The 13,132-nt window shown below is 42.2% G+C and overlaps 1 protein-coding gene across 1 annotated transcript in view; it reads right to left on the reverse strand.

Annotated features, from left to right (window-relative positions):
• Positions 1–314: 314 nt before the first annotated feature.
• satb1b (SATB homeobox 1b) overlaps positions 315–13,132 on the reverse strand; it is a 28,584-nt gene continuing 15,766 nt past the window's right edge. Inside the window, exons 7-9 of the mRNA XM_029451124.1 lie at positions 4,295–4,359; positions 3,568–3,777; positions 315–1,747 (exon numbers count right to left, since the gene is read on the reverse strand). Of these exons, the coding sequence (XP_029306984.1) occupies positions 1,115–1,747; positions 3,568–3,777; positions 4,295–4,359 (908 nt within the window). The 3' untranslated portion in view covers positions 315–1,114. The remainder of the gene's footprint in view (positions 1,748–3,567; positions 3,778–4,294; positions 4,360–13,132) is intronic.

A 13,132-nucleotide genomic window follows, 5' to 3' on the forward strand; every position in this document is an offset into this window, starting at 1 on the left:
CACATTTCTCCATTTAAAACGTTTAAGACACTTTTTGTTTTTACTGCCCATCGAAATCACATTTATAAATAGAAAAAAGATTGGTGGGATTTTAAAAACGCTCTACGTAACATAAAAAAAAAAAGAAAAAAAAAAAGTAATTACATCAGAAACACTGCATGATCTGCAAATAAATAATGTCGGACAACATAAACATGGTGTAATTCACATTTCTAACTGTGTGGAAATTCAGAGAGTTACAGTGACAAAGGTTTTGCAAAATAATCTAACATCGGCAGTGCCGTATAGTACAAGGCATTTGTTGGCATAGTTTCTTTAAGACTGTATTTTTTTTTTTTTTTTTTTTTTTTTTTACAGTTACAATATAATGTCTATATATATATATTTATATTTCCTCCCTAACAAATAATATGTAAAGACTGAGCTATTCTCGGAGATTCACCTGGGCTGGGTGATCGCGTTCCAGAGTTTGGAGTGATTCATAATCACATTATGCGCTTTTTAAAAGAATAACTAATCTGCCAGCAGGCTCCAGACTTGATACCTCATAATTAAGGCCTTGTCAACCTCTTGGTCCTTGATTTCATTTGCTATTTCAAAAAAAAAAGAAAAAATCCAGTTAAACATCACATACGTAAACACCTATCAAAGTCCTAGCAAACTCCAGGGGGACTTTTTTTTTTCTTTTTAAATATAATCAGTAGCTCAAAAAGATAAAGTAAGTCAGTGTAAAACAACAGACATAGAGTGCAGTCAGCAAATATCCACGGCAACATACTTAGAATATTTTTTTGTGCAGATTATTTAAATGATGCATCAGTCTTTACAGTGAATAATACAAGTTTTACAAAATCCAAAAAGTAGTACTTGAGTCTGAAATGGGCTTTCCAGTGTGTGAACGCTCACTTCACAGTCAGTCTGCAGCTGATATATATATATATATATATATATAAACACTCCTCATATAGTCCAGACGCTGCACTGATTTAAAAACACTACTTTTCTTTATTTGCAGTGCGGTGGTTCTGTGTCTGCCGGAGCGTTACATTTAGCACAGTCATCAGTCTGTGTGTGCACAAGAAAACTCTCAGTATATGTTCAGACGGGGGAGAGTTCACTCCTTGGCCTCGTGCTCTGACTCTGACTGGGCCTCTGCGCCTCGGGCCAGCTGCTCTTCAATCTTGATGGAGAAGATGGTGCTGTTGGTCTGCGTGCTGTCATCCAGCTCATTCAGCAGCTCTCTGCTCTCCCTGAAGTCCGTCAAATCCTCCTCGAAGGCCGGGCTGCTGCTGCTGCTGCTGCTGGTGTTGGTGGTGGTGCTGTTCATGTTGTTACCGGGCTCCTTGGGCGCCTTGGCTGGGTGATTGATGTAGAAGCGCTGGTTCTGGAAGAACTTGATGATGGTGAGCTTGGGCAGGTCCAGCTGGGCCGACAGTGTGTGGATGGCCTCCTCGTCGGGGTACAGGCCTACGTCCTGGATGAAGCTCTGCAGGATGCCCAGAGCCTCCAGGGAGATCTTCCCACCGCACGTGCGGGACTTGATGCTCCCTCCGCGGCCGACCTCGTCCTCCATCTCGGCTGGAGAGGCGGTGGAGGGCTGGCGCGGCGGCAACCGGGGGCCTGTGCAGGGCTGCAGTTGCTGCAAGGGCTGCTGGGACAAAAGGGGTTGGCAGGGGTGCTGCATGGACAGGGAGGACTGGTGCTGGTGCTGATGCTGATGCTGATGCTGTGACTGGGGTGGCTGAGCCTGCAGTGGGAAAATAAGGGGAAGAGAAAGGAGACGGGGATGTTATCAGTGAACACTTAATGGCGCCTTAATAAGGCCTTTCATTAAAATCAATTGAGTTGTGAGGAAAAATGGGCCCGCTGTGTATAGAACAGGCACTTGGTTCAAGGAATTTTCCATGTAATATCTCATTGAATGTAATCAGTTCGGCAGATATGATTTCTTTTTCTTTTTTTGGAATGTGGAGATTGTGCCTCTCATTGTGGGAGTACAGGCACACACACACACACACACACACACACACACACACACACTCAAGAGACACACACAGCCCTTCACACAGTGGGAAACTGGCCTCTCTGTTATAGCCTCTGCTGCTTATCAGGCTCTATTGCCAGGCAGTGATAAACAAGCTCCCTGTGCACAATTCTCCTTGCGATGGTCTGGCTGATTTGCCGCAGTGTGAGAATGCTATCGATGGCTTTCACTCTGCCGTCAGAATCCCGTTAGTGTAAACACATGACACATTACTCGTAAAATGTCTCATTGTGTGGTTGGAGAGGGAGTGAGTGGGCAACTCGTGCTCCCTATTGACCCTGCAAAATGGGTGCTCTTTTATTTTCATTTCTGAGTCAGACACTGTAGAATAGGTGTTTCATAATGTAGTTTGCAAAAACAGCACTTTGCAGGGACTCCGTTTGCCAGCTGCATAAATGCACCCAGAGATGTGATTTTACTGTAGCAATATACTGAGCTATGATAGTTCTTGTTGAGCAAATGGGAGATAATTTGGCTAATGTATTGCGTTAGTGAAGGACCGGCACAAAATATTTAAACACTAGTCTCCTATGGATGCTGTAAAACGGCACTATTAAATCCCAAATAATCCTATTTCATCAATCTACAAGCATTTCTGTTTGCATGCAAAGTATCACAAAATTCCCTCATTCCATAGCTGCTGCTGAAACTGATTTGTAAAAAGAAATCCTATTACTTTATTTATATCCAGTAAATGGCAGCCTTTGTAACAACACTGGCCATGTCTCCAAGTAACCAAATAACTAATCAACTACTCAGCTGTGACTCAGACTTTTAATAGATGTATTATTGTACTTCATTAAGATATTTTGACTGTTAACTTAGCCCGTGTGCTATTTTGTATTCATCTGCCAGATGTATTTTATAAAGCGGCTCTATTAAATACGTTCAGGCTAATGATATCTTTGAAAACGGCTTTTTTTTGAAAAGTAGGAACTTTTAATTGTTGCTATGTTTCTAATTAACAAGACTTCATGAAAACTCCAAAGTGTTGTTTATTACAAAATCCTGAAAGATTAGTTAAAATGAAATGAACCCGGGGGGGGAATTGTGTTTTTGACTAAGTTTTTACTTTTGATATAGAACTTAGAACAGAAAAATTAGTAAAATATGCCGAAATACAGGAAGACGGTGATTATCTTGTCGACTGATCGATGAATCATTTTGTCTCTAAAATATCATAAAACAGGGAAACGCTGATCAGACTAAATCCCAAGTCGACGTCCTCAAATTGCTTTTTTTTAGAAAAGCAGCAAATCCTCACATAAGTGATCAAAATACTGTAAAAAAAAAAAGACCTTCTGTTGACTCTGTCTACCTCGTCTCTAACATTTATAACAAGTGGTTACACTAAAGTTTGTAAAAAATATTTGTATTTAATAACAGTGTTTATTTCTTATATTTAGTTTGCACGTTCATTTTTACATGTGTGGTCCTGTTTTTATGTTTTATCACACACACGCACACGCACACGCACACACACACACACACACACACACACACACAAGTGCTGTGACGCTCACCTGTAGCTGGTCATTGGAGATGTGCGTCAAGTGCATCGGCCGCTCGTTGTGGTGCTGCTGCTGCCCGGCGCTGCTCTCCTGCTCGTAGATGGCGTCACGTTCCACCTGGCAGAGGCTCAGGAAGCGGCGGATCATGGAGAGGTTCTCCCAGAGCGTCCTGTTCTCCGGAGAGGGATCCTCCTTCCAACGCAGCAGCTCACAGAGCCAGCCCTGAAGGACGGATTAGAGGGAGACACAGGGAGAGGAAGAGCAGGTCAGTGAAGCTCAGTGAAGCTCAGAGGTCAGCACAGGTCAAGATAATGTGTTATGTTCTCGAGGAGTGTTTAAACTCATTTTAGGTGCAAGGGTACGGAAACTGGTTGACACAGTCACCCGGTTGTACAGGGTTTTACTTAAGAGGAGAACCGTATTTTTAAATATGCTTTGTGAGAACAACGTGCACAGACGATGTTCTGAGGAAAGCATCAAAAGGACCAAGATAAAAAAAAAGATCCAATGATTTAGGGAATCAAAATGGGGACAAAAGATGTTGCAACAACACTTTGCAGAACTAAAATAAAACTAAAATCATAGTGCAAGTACACACACAGAAGAGTCCATTGTTTCACAGTAGCCACACCTGCAGTTAGTGGGTTTAGCTAAAGAAGAAGAGGTGAATTAGCCAAGGTCAAGCAACACAGCAGGGAGGAACACTTTAAGGTGACCAGAAACACACACTGAGTAGCACCCTTGGGAGGAAGCGAGTGACTCCCATGTTTGAAACACTCCAGCAGAGGGCCATGAAAGACAGAGCTGAGGAACAGGACGCGGACAACTGCAATCACAAACGCTTTATTTGATCAACACAAAGGTTGTTCAATGAGTTTGACCTTAAAGAGAGGAAGACTCGGAGACTCATTGTGACTCGCTTGCCGTTTTCTAGATTGTTTTTGTAGAGTACAAACTGCAGTACGTTACAGATATGATAATACTGTGTTAATGTTTTATACAATGTTTAAATTAACAATCTAAAAAAGGAAATTGTAATTCAAAAAGATATATTTGCCGCACAACTATATATCAATATGAGAAAATATTCATAATAATTGTGTGTCTCTGCTGATTCACACTGATCAGTTTTAAGCAAAAACTCCAAACATTGTCTGGTTACTGCTCATATAAGGATTTACTGCAGTTCTTCGTCTTACATCATAGTTAACTAAAAGGTTTTTGGACTTTTGGTCTCCCCTTTTCTCAATCATCGGAGATTTTATAGACAAAATGATTAACCGAGTGTCATTGGAGTCAGGATTATTGGCTTGGTTTGGATCGAGGTCTTCCCACATTTACATTAATTCAATTGCGTGTTAGTGTTTGTTCATGTGACAAACTCGTGATTCACGACTGTACAGACAGAAGGGCTCTGCAGGAGTCGAGTGACGTGGTCTCAAAGCCTCGAACACGATGACCTAAACCTCAGCAGGGCAGTGTGTGTGAGTAAGAGTGAGAGGAAATAACACACTGTAGTGCTGTGTGGGAGAGCGAAGAGGAGTATGGGGGGGGGGTGAGGCTACAAGAGAGCTGTAAAGGGACAGAAGTGGATGAAGGAGGGACGGACGGGGAGTGAAACCAGCGAGGAGGAAACACAGCGTCAAAGAGAAGCGGCGAGGTGTGTGTGTGCGTTACAGAGGGCTACTCGCTCAGCCGGGTAGTCTGGTCTGGCACCGTGACAGAGCGGCGCTGTAATCTCCCAGCCAGTGCGCGGCAGCACCTTTCATTTCCACAGGATTACACCGCGCTGCTGGTCCGCACACAGACACACACACATGCATACACACAGAGGGCAGAGCCACGCCGCCACACTGCATGCAAGAGATAACTCAGCAGTTTGGTTGTCCCCTGTTCCAACTCCTCCCATAAGCCACATCAAACCCAGGAGGGGTTTTGGAGGAAGCCGAGAGGGGGAGAAGGAGAGAGAGAGAGAGAGAGACATAAAGAGAGAGAGAGAGAGAGTGAGAGAGAGGAGAGCGGGTAGAGGGGGCCATAAAGCCTGCGTGCCCACCTTGTTCCTTTGCCACGTTTATTGTTGCGTTTTTAATTTGCATGCAGAGGGATTTGGATGGCGCTCCAGTTGGGCTGTCTGTGGTTTCAGCTGATTCGGTAGTGAGGGAGAACACACACACACACACACACACAGGGCACAAACACACAAACAGATGCACACACACCACCACACACCATCTTGTCAAAGCCAGAGAAACTGTACCCCGGCCCAACGATGGAGTAATCCAACTCAAACACTCCCAAAACCAGCAGGATTAAACCCAAAGTAGCAGAGCCAATCAAACAAAGGCACGACGTGAACTCCATTTCAATGCCAGGAAGTCCATTTGATGAAATAAAGTACAGAGAGTTTATTAGTTCACAAGTGTGGATGTGTGTTTGTGTGGATTTTTTTACTTCGCTGCCGGCATTTCCACAGTTTTTGAGCCGACATTCATCTTTTATAGAAGCAGTTGAAGGAAGAATCACACGGGCATTTGCTAAACGCTTTTATGTGATGTACGTCAAACAGCAGTTAGCGCTGCTCCCGGCCAGCACTGTGGACAGTGGACAGTCAGCATTTTCCATGGCAGTTTCAAGAGCTTTGTTTGTGTTTGTCTAATTGCATTGCTTCCACAGGCCAGACAGAGGCAGCGGGGATAAAGAGAGGACAGAGAGATGGAGAGAAATAGAAAGAGAGAGAGTGATTGAGAGAAGTTAGTGAGATTTGACTCCCATGTTGTCAATATAAAAAAAAAAAAAAAAAAAAAAAGAAAGGGATAATGTGAAAGGCATAAAACTTATTCCTTCTACAATGTAAAGTAGCATGCAATATATGTGATGTAAAACCTAGCTGTATATCAACAATCTTCCCAAAGATTGATTAAACCAACAAGATTTTATGTTCAACATTACCATACTGGTGCAAATCTGTTTTCCCCTTTTATTATTTCACGTAATTTGTTGAGCCTCTCCACCGCAGCTGACAAGCACCAGCCGCTCTCGAATGGATCATGGAACTTGCTGCCCCTGCCGCTAAAGTGTTCCAACACGGTCCAGAAAACAAAAATCTAGGGCTCTTCAATCCAGTGTACTCTGTGTTTTGTTGAAGATCATTAAGGGCACTCTATAAATAAATAGAACAGGTAGTTCAGGAGAGGCCTAGTTGTCGGCAAACACGGAATACACTCGCAGTCTAGAAACGTTATCGTGTCACAGTTTCACCGTCAAGGTCACAAAGTATGACAGCGACAGGACTGGTGATACTTGCAAGAACATCTATGACCGATAAGATTGGCTTATTGCCACTCGCAGGAAACCCTCAGTATCAAGAGGACTTTTATTATACAATAGATAGGACTTAGATTGTACGTCTCACACTTCCTATCTACCCTACACAAAAGGCAGCCAGACGTGTCCATCAAACCGTGTCAGATAAGCAGATAACCCAGCACAGAACAGCAGACGGCCCGAGTAAATGAGGGTCTGGTTAAGAAGTGCTTTGGTCAGGATGCTCCGTGTTGCTCGGTGTCTGCTGGGTGATAAAGATAAAACAATTGTTCGCTAACACATTAGCCGTAACAGCTTAATCATTTTGTGAAATTACTTTGCACACCAATTCTTTGTGTGGGATGGAAAACATACTGAAACAATGTTTAGACTGGTGCTGACACTATGAGTCCATTAACTGGTTGTCATTTTTCCAAATCACTGTTTGAATTTTGATCAGAGAAAAACAGGAACTTCAGAATCAGGAGGTTGTGAGATCAGCATTTTACACTTTGCTTTTTGTTTTTTTATAATAAGTAATCAATTAGTCAAGAAAATAACTGGGAGATAATTTGATAAGTTAGACCAGAATGGGTAGAAGATTTATACCAGAGACAAATACTAATTATAAGCTTTTGAATTGACCTACTGTAGTAAACTCGCCAATGCATTTTTCCAACCTAGATTACCAGATGTGTGTTTGAAATCACAGCGTTAGAAGTAAACTGGAAAGCCAGTTTGTTTTGATGCTAAATACATCTCTCAGTTGAACTCACAGATGCTGCAAACAGGTTCATCGGAGCAATAAGCACTGACAGGCACAGGATTATCTTGCTATGTTGGCACACACCTGCGACAATATTGCACAATAATCCGCTGCCTCTAGGTCATCGTTGCTTAATTATTAATTAGTTTTAAACAACGGGACTCGGATCAAGAACCAGCAGCCCTCTCTTGTTTTACAGCAGACACCGATCTGACCAGAGGCTAATGGGGCTCTGGGGTCATAAGGTGGCAAATTAAAAGGGTAATAAACTCTTCAGCAGACCATTGTGTGGTCTGGGTATAAATAGCAACCGGGTGTTCTGATAAAAATATTTTCTTCCCAACACAATAGTTGAATTCATATGCGAGATTCACCCAGCTATGCAATGCGGTGCACCGTGTATGTGAGTGCTGCAGTCACAAGCTGCCAATAAGCGCATAGGCCTGCTCTGTCAGAGAACAGCACAGTATTCACCGCCCAGCCCATCCACCCATTTGCCACTGCAAACACACCCAACATGGAAGCTCAGATAAACCCTGATGAGCAACTGCCTTTGCTGTGAGACAGGGCATTACAGACAGACAGACAGACAGACAGAGAGAGGGGTCTGTCACACGGCCTGGCCAACACCTTCCCTCTAATCTCATTTGCTTGTTATCAGTCCCATCAGGCTGACCTCGGCCACTGTAGAAATAAATAAATAAAATAAGCCAACAGACGTCCATCAATTTGCCATTTGAGGTTTTCCCCCTCCTTCCTCGGATTACTGCGTGACCAAAAATCAAGCCTCGGTTTCAACAGCAGAAACAGACTATGAGAGTATACCGAGTACCATTTGGGGTTGGACCATTTGGACCAAAAAAAAAAAAAAAAAAAGGCCAAGATGACACATCAAAAAATGAAGGAAGAATAAATAAATCACAGATGAAGAAATGATTGTGGCCATTGTTGTGGCTGGCGGGTTGGAGGACAGCAGCAGACAAACGTCTTCTGTGTCTGAACAAGGGAGGGAGCTAAAAGTAGGGGGAAGACAATGCATTATTGTCTTTCCTCCTCCTTGAACCTGGCAGAAGGCCCAGCACTGGCAGAAACCACTATACAGATAAATGCAACCGATAACACGTTTCTCCTCCCTGAGCAGGACGAACAAGCTGCTGCACGTGAGCGTTCACCTCGCAAGGTAACGTGTGCTGTGTTGTAAAAACATTAGGCCATGGTGGACGCCCATCTGCTGACGATGGTGGAGTGTTGAAACGTTCCTGATGGTCAGGCATATGTGAATCTCCCGCAACAATAAGCAATAATTGACTGCAAATTCAGGGCCAGATTTCTTTTTGGGAGAATAAGTCTTTATATGCAAATAGAACAGCTTTGAGTGACTGTACAAATAATCTTTGGCATAATGCGAGGAAGATATCGCAATGGAAATGAGGTCAATGGCCTTATTTGAACTGCAAGGGAAATCGGGAAGGCAGCAATGATGTGCTACAAAATAAAATGAGGAACACATTGCATCCTGCGTCCAGTCCAGCCGTACAATCCTATTTATTTGTCTGTAAGTATCTTTATTCAATTTCTTCTTGAACATCTACACAGCCATTGAAAGTTGTTGGCTCAACATGGCGTGCAACACACACTTTGTACACTGTATGTTACAGGGATAACATGAGCATTGGAGTGAACTAATAACAAATTGCAGAGATGATTTAAATGCCATTTGTCTCATCAGATAGTCACATGAGCAAAGGCCCAAAGTCTCTGGAGTGTTAATCCAAGTGTATGCTCCTCTGTGGAGGTGTTCTGGTGGTCCCGCCATCATTGCCTCAAGTGTAAGGAATTAATTCATGGTTCATTGTAGGATTCAACCCTTTGGTTATCGTGGCACCACTGAAACACCGGATGAATAACGACGGTTATGATGTGTATTCATTATACAGCCGAAGTAATCGTCTTTATATTCTTTCACTGACTATGCGTTAGGGAGAAGATCAGGGCAATGGCAAGGTTTGCACAAACAAATGACTGCTAGCAAGATCTTAACATATGAATTTGTCTCGGTATAGGAAAGGAGAAGATTACTGAGCTGTGCATTCATTATATACATAAAAGTAATCGTGTTTGCATTCATTCATTCACTCGCGGTGAGAAGGTTTGCCCTGGAAATGGCTTTGCTAGATCGCAAAATACTAATTTATCTAGCGTTACAGAAACGAAGATTACCGGGCCTTTTTCCCCCCACATGCTCCATGTTGTGTTCTTTACGTAGTCTCAATCTCCTGACGAATAGTTTTGTCTACGGAGCATCTGAAACGGCTCAACGCAGAGGCATAAATCCACTTTTACTCGAGCACATTAATTATGTGAATTCAAACTTTAACCATTTCTATCGTCAAATACATGAGTGGACTTTAAAAAATAAAGCGCAACACAACAGAAGGTATGAAGACGTTAAATAATTGTGCATGTTTGTAAAGACAAAAGAGAATTTGTTACAGATAACGGAGATTAACATTTTTCTAAAAATATATTTCTTTGTTTAGACCGAATCTAAGGCTGTTCGCCAGATGGCGACCAAAGAGTTGAATTAATTGTTCAGCCACATTTTTATTTATCTCTGTATCATTTTTCATTACGTCGCCATCTGATTCCAATTCACACGCCGGTCCTGAGAATTCATAAGGAGGCATACTACAAAACAGATGGATGAAATGGACATCTTTTCTTGTGAAATGACAGACAGGCCCGAAGGATGGTTGGATTTGAGACTGCAGTAAAGGATGATGAAATTTCTAGTTCTCATATGTACCAATCATGAAGCTGCCTTTCTCTTAAAGAAAGCTTTTGAGGATTAAAAAATGAGTCATCCTAACTAATTTGAAAACTTGCCTTTAAAAAATATTCTTTTATTATTTAATCACGTTGGTATGACTGATGTCTTGTCAGAGTGGATGCTTTCCAGATTCTGGTTGCCAGATTGTGTCACTATCCTCTTTTGTGAGGATGTCAGTGGCTGAGCTTTAGGAGAGAAATTTGCCGGTCTGAATCATACATGCCAAACAATTAATCTCTATTCGAGCTGCGACATGGAGAAGTCTTAGCCAAACAGTTAACGTTTTCTGAAGAGAGGTCGCGACCTCTCCAGATACAATAAGCGAGTTGACAACAATAACAGACTGACAGCTAACACGACACACATTGTGGAGGCAAGGCATGACTGTGCAGGAAATGGCCCTCTCTGTGTCAGCACTTACTCCCAGAAACAATACCAACCAGTTCTGTGTGGCAGTTTACGTCATGGCTGCCGAACCAATAAAGTGTGCGGGGAATTTTTGAGCAACCAAATAGAGACAGATGGAGCATAAAGAATAACCAAAGGCAAATGACCAGTCCATCTAAAATGGAGCACATTAAACATCTGTGTGGTAACAGCGGGTTTTTTTTAACTGCACGTTTTGTTCTTTTTCAGCAAAAGATCTTATTCACACACAAATGCACCGAACAAAGTAACAATAGTAGGAGTTCCCCGATGAAACCACAGTCTACTGGTCTACAGGATAAATGCCTTGCTTGAGAACATTAGCTAAGAGATATTAGAATATATCTCATTTGAAAAGCAATTGTTGAAATTGCACCGTAATCTAGTTGGTGGGCTGATATTTGGGTGGCAGCACTGTCTGCACAGCTACACTGAATGTTCAAACACTGTTCTCCCTCTGCAAATGTACCCCTTGTTTATAATCTTCTCTGTTCAATACTACTGAGGCAGATGGAGGATGAATGCACAGAAGACAACAAAAACACTGAAGATGAGCTAGAGATAAACAACGGCAGCAACATTACAAACACAGAAAGCACCTACATGCAGTCTGATTCCATCAATTATAAGAGCTTGATTGAGATTTAATTCAAAGCTGGGGTTTAATTGCTAATATCAAAGTATAATTAAGCTGATAAATCATGACTGGTCTTATTGAATTAAGGATTGAAATAGCAGAGAACCTGCAAATTGTCTATGTCAGCTAAATAAGTGTTCTTAATTGGCCTACAAGTTTGCTTCAGATACTAATGAAACTGAACAAATTTCCATCCCCAAAAAGTGTTCTGAAATAGAAGTGTTCATATGCAGTTGTTTATTCAGAGCTATGGCTGTGTGTCTTGTTCAACTTGGAAATTCATCTTGAACTTTAAATAGATTATTTATACAAGTGGCAACAAAGTAAACACAAAATCTCAAATGTCTCTTTGTACATGGCTGAAAGGCAACTTATGCTATATCCTCTTCCAGGCTCAATTCATGCAGTACATTTAAAAATAGTGATTGAAGACTATGCTGAAGATGTGATGAGGACGCTAAGTCAGTCTCGCTCATCAGAGAGAGAGAGAGAGAGAGAGAGAGAGAGAGAGAGAGAGAGAGAGAGAGAAAGAGAGAGAGAGAGAGAGAGAGTCGCTAATCTGATCAGGCAGGCAAATACGCCGGGAAAAGCGCTTTAATGATCCCCCTAATTACCTCAAGTCAATACCAACTGTATTATTAGACTCGGGGAAAATATTCCATTAGGGTGCCCCCCGTGGGAGTCCCCCCTGTGCGCGCTGATGTCACGCGCTGCGCGCCCCCTACGCTTGTAATTAATTTTATTTACACACTCAGGAATGCACAAGGTCGCACCTGCAGCCCGGAGCCGCCCGACTCGGCCCGCCTAATCAGATCTGTCATAATTATCATTCTGCATGCTTCTGACACACGCCGGGAAATATTTCAATTTAACTACAGCCACTAGCTCCGGCAGATGCAGTCTGAGAGAGAGAGAGCGAGAGAGAGAGAGAGAGAGAGAGAGAGAGAGAGAGAGAGAGAGAGTGTGTCAATGTGTGGGCATACAGGAGTGTGTGTGTGAGCATACAGGAGTATGTGTGAATGAGTGTGGGGGAATTGCATGGGGAGATATTAGGACCTATCCAAGTGCTCATGATGGTGCTTGTGTGCACGTGTGTGGCTAGCAAGATTGATGCTCGGTCTGGCACAATCCTAGCTCTTAGAGAGAGAGAGAGAGAGAGAGAGAGAGAGGAGAGGAGAGGAGAGAGGAGAGAGAGAGAGAGAGGCGAGAGGAGAGAGAGAAAAGGAGAGAGCGAGAGGGAGAGGAGAGAGAGACTATCTCTATATCTAGATATAACTATTGATATCTATCTATTTCTATTATCTATATATATATAAAGATGATCTTTATCTATCTCTATTTCTCTTATGATATCTATATATATATATATATTTATACATGATTGCGCTAGCTAGCTATATCTCTTCACTTTATCTACTATATATTATATGAATATATATATATAGATCTCTATATCTTTCTCTTATCCTTCTATATATAGCATATATCTCTTCACTTTATTTATTCTATATCCCTCTCTATCTATCTCTCATAAGCTCTTCTCTCTATTCCTCTTATCTTCTCTCTCTATTTATCTTCTATATACTCTCTCTGTATCCGAACTTTATCTATCGTT

The sequence above is a fragment of the Cottoperca gobio genome, chromosome 16 (genome assembly GCF_900634415.1).
Source record: "Cottoperca gobio chromosome 16, fCotGob3.1, whole genome shotgun sequence".
Taxonomy (NCBI): Eukaryota; Metazoa; Chordata; class Actinopteri; order Perciformes; family Bovichtidae; genus Cottoperca; species Cottoperca gobio.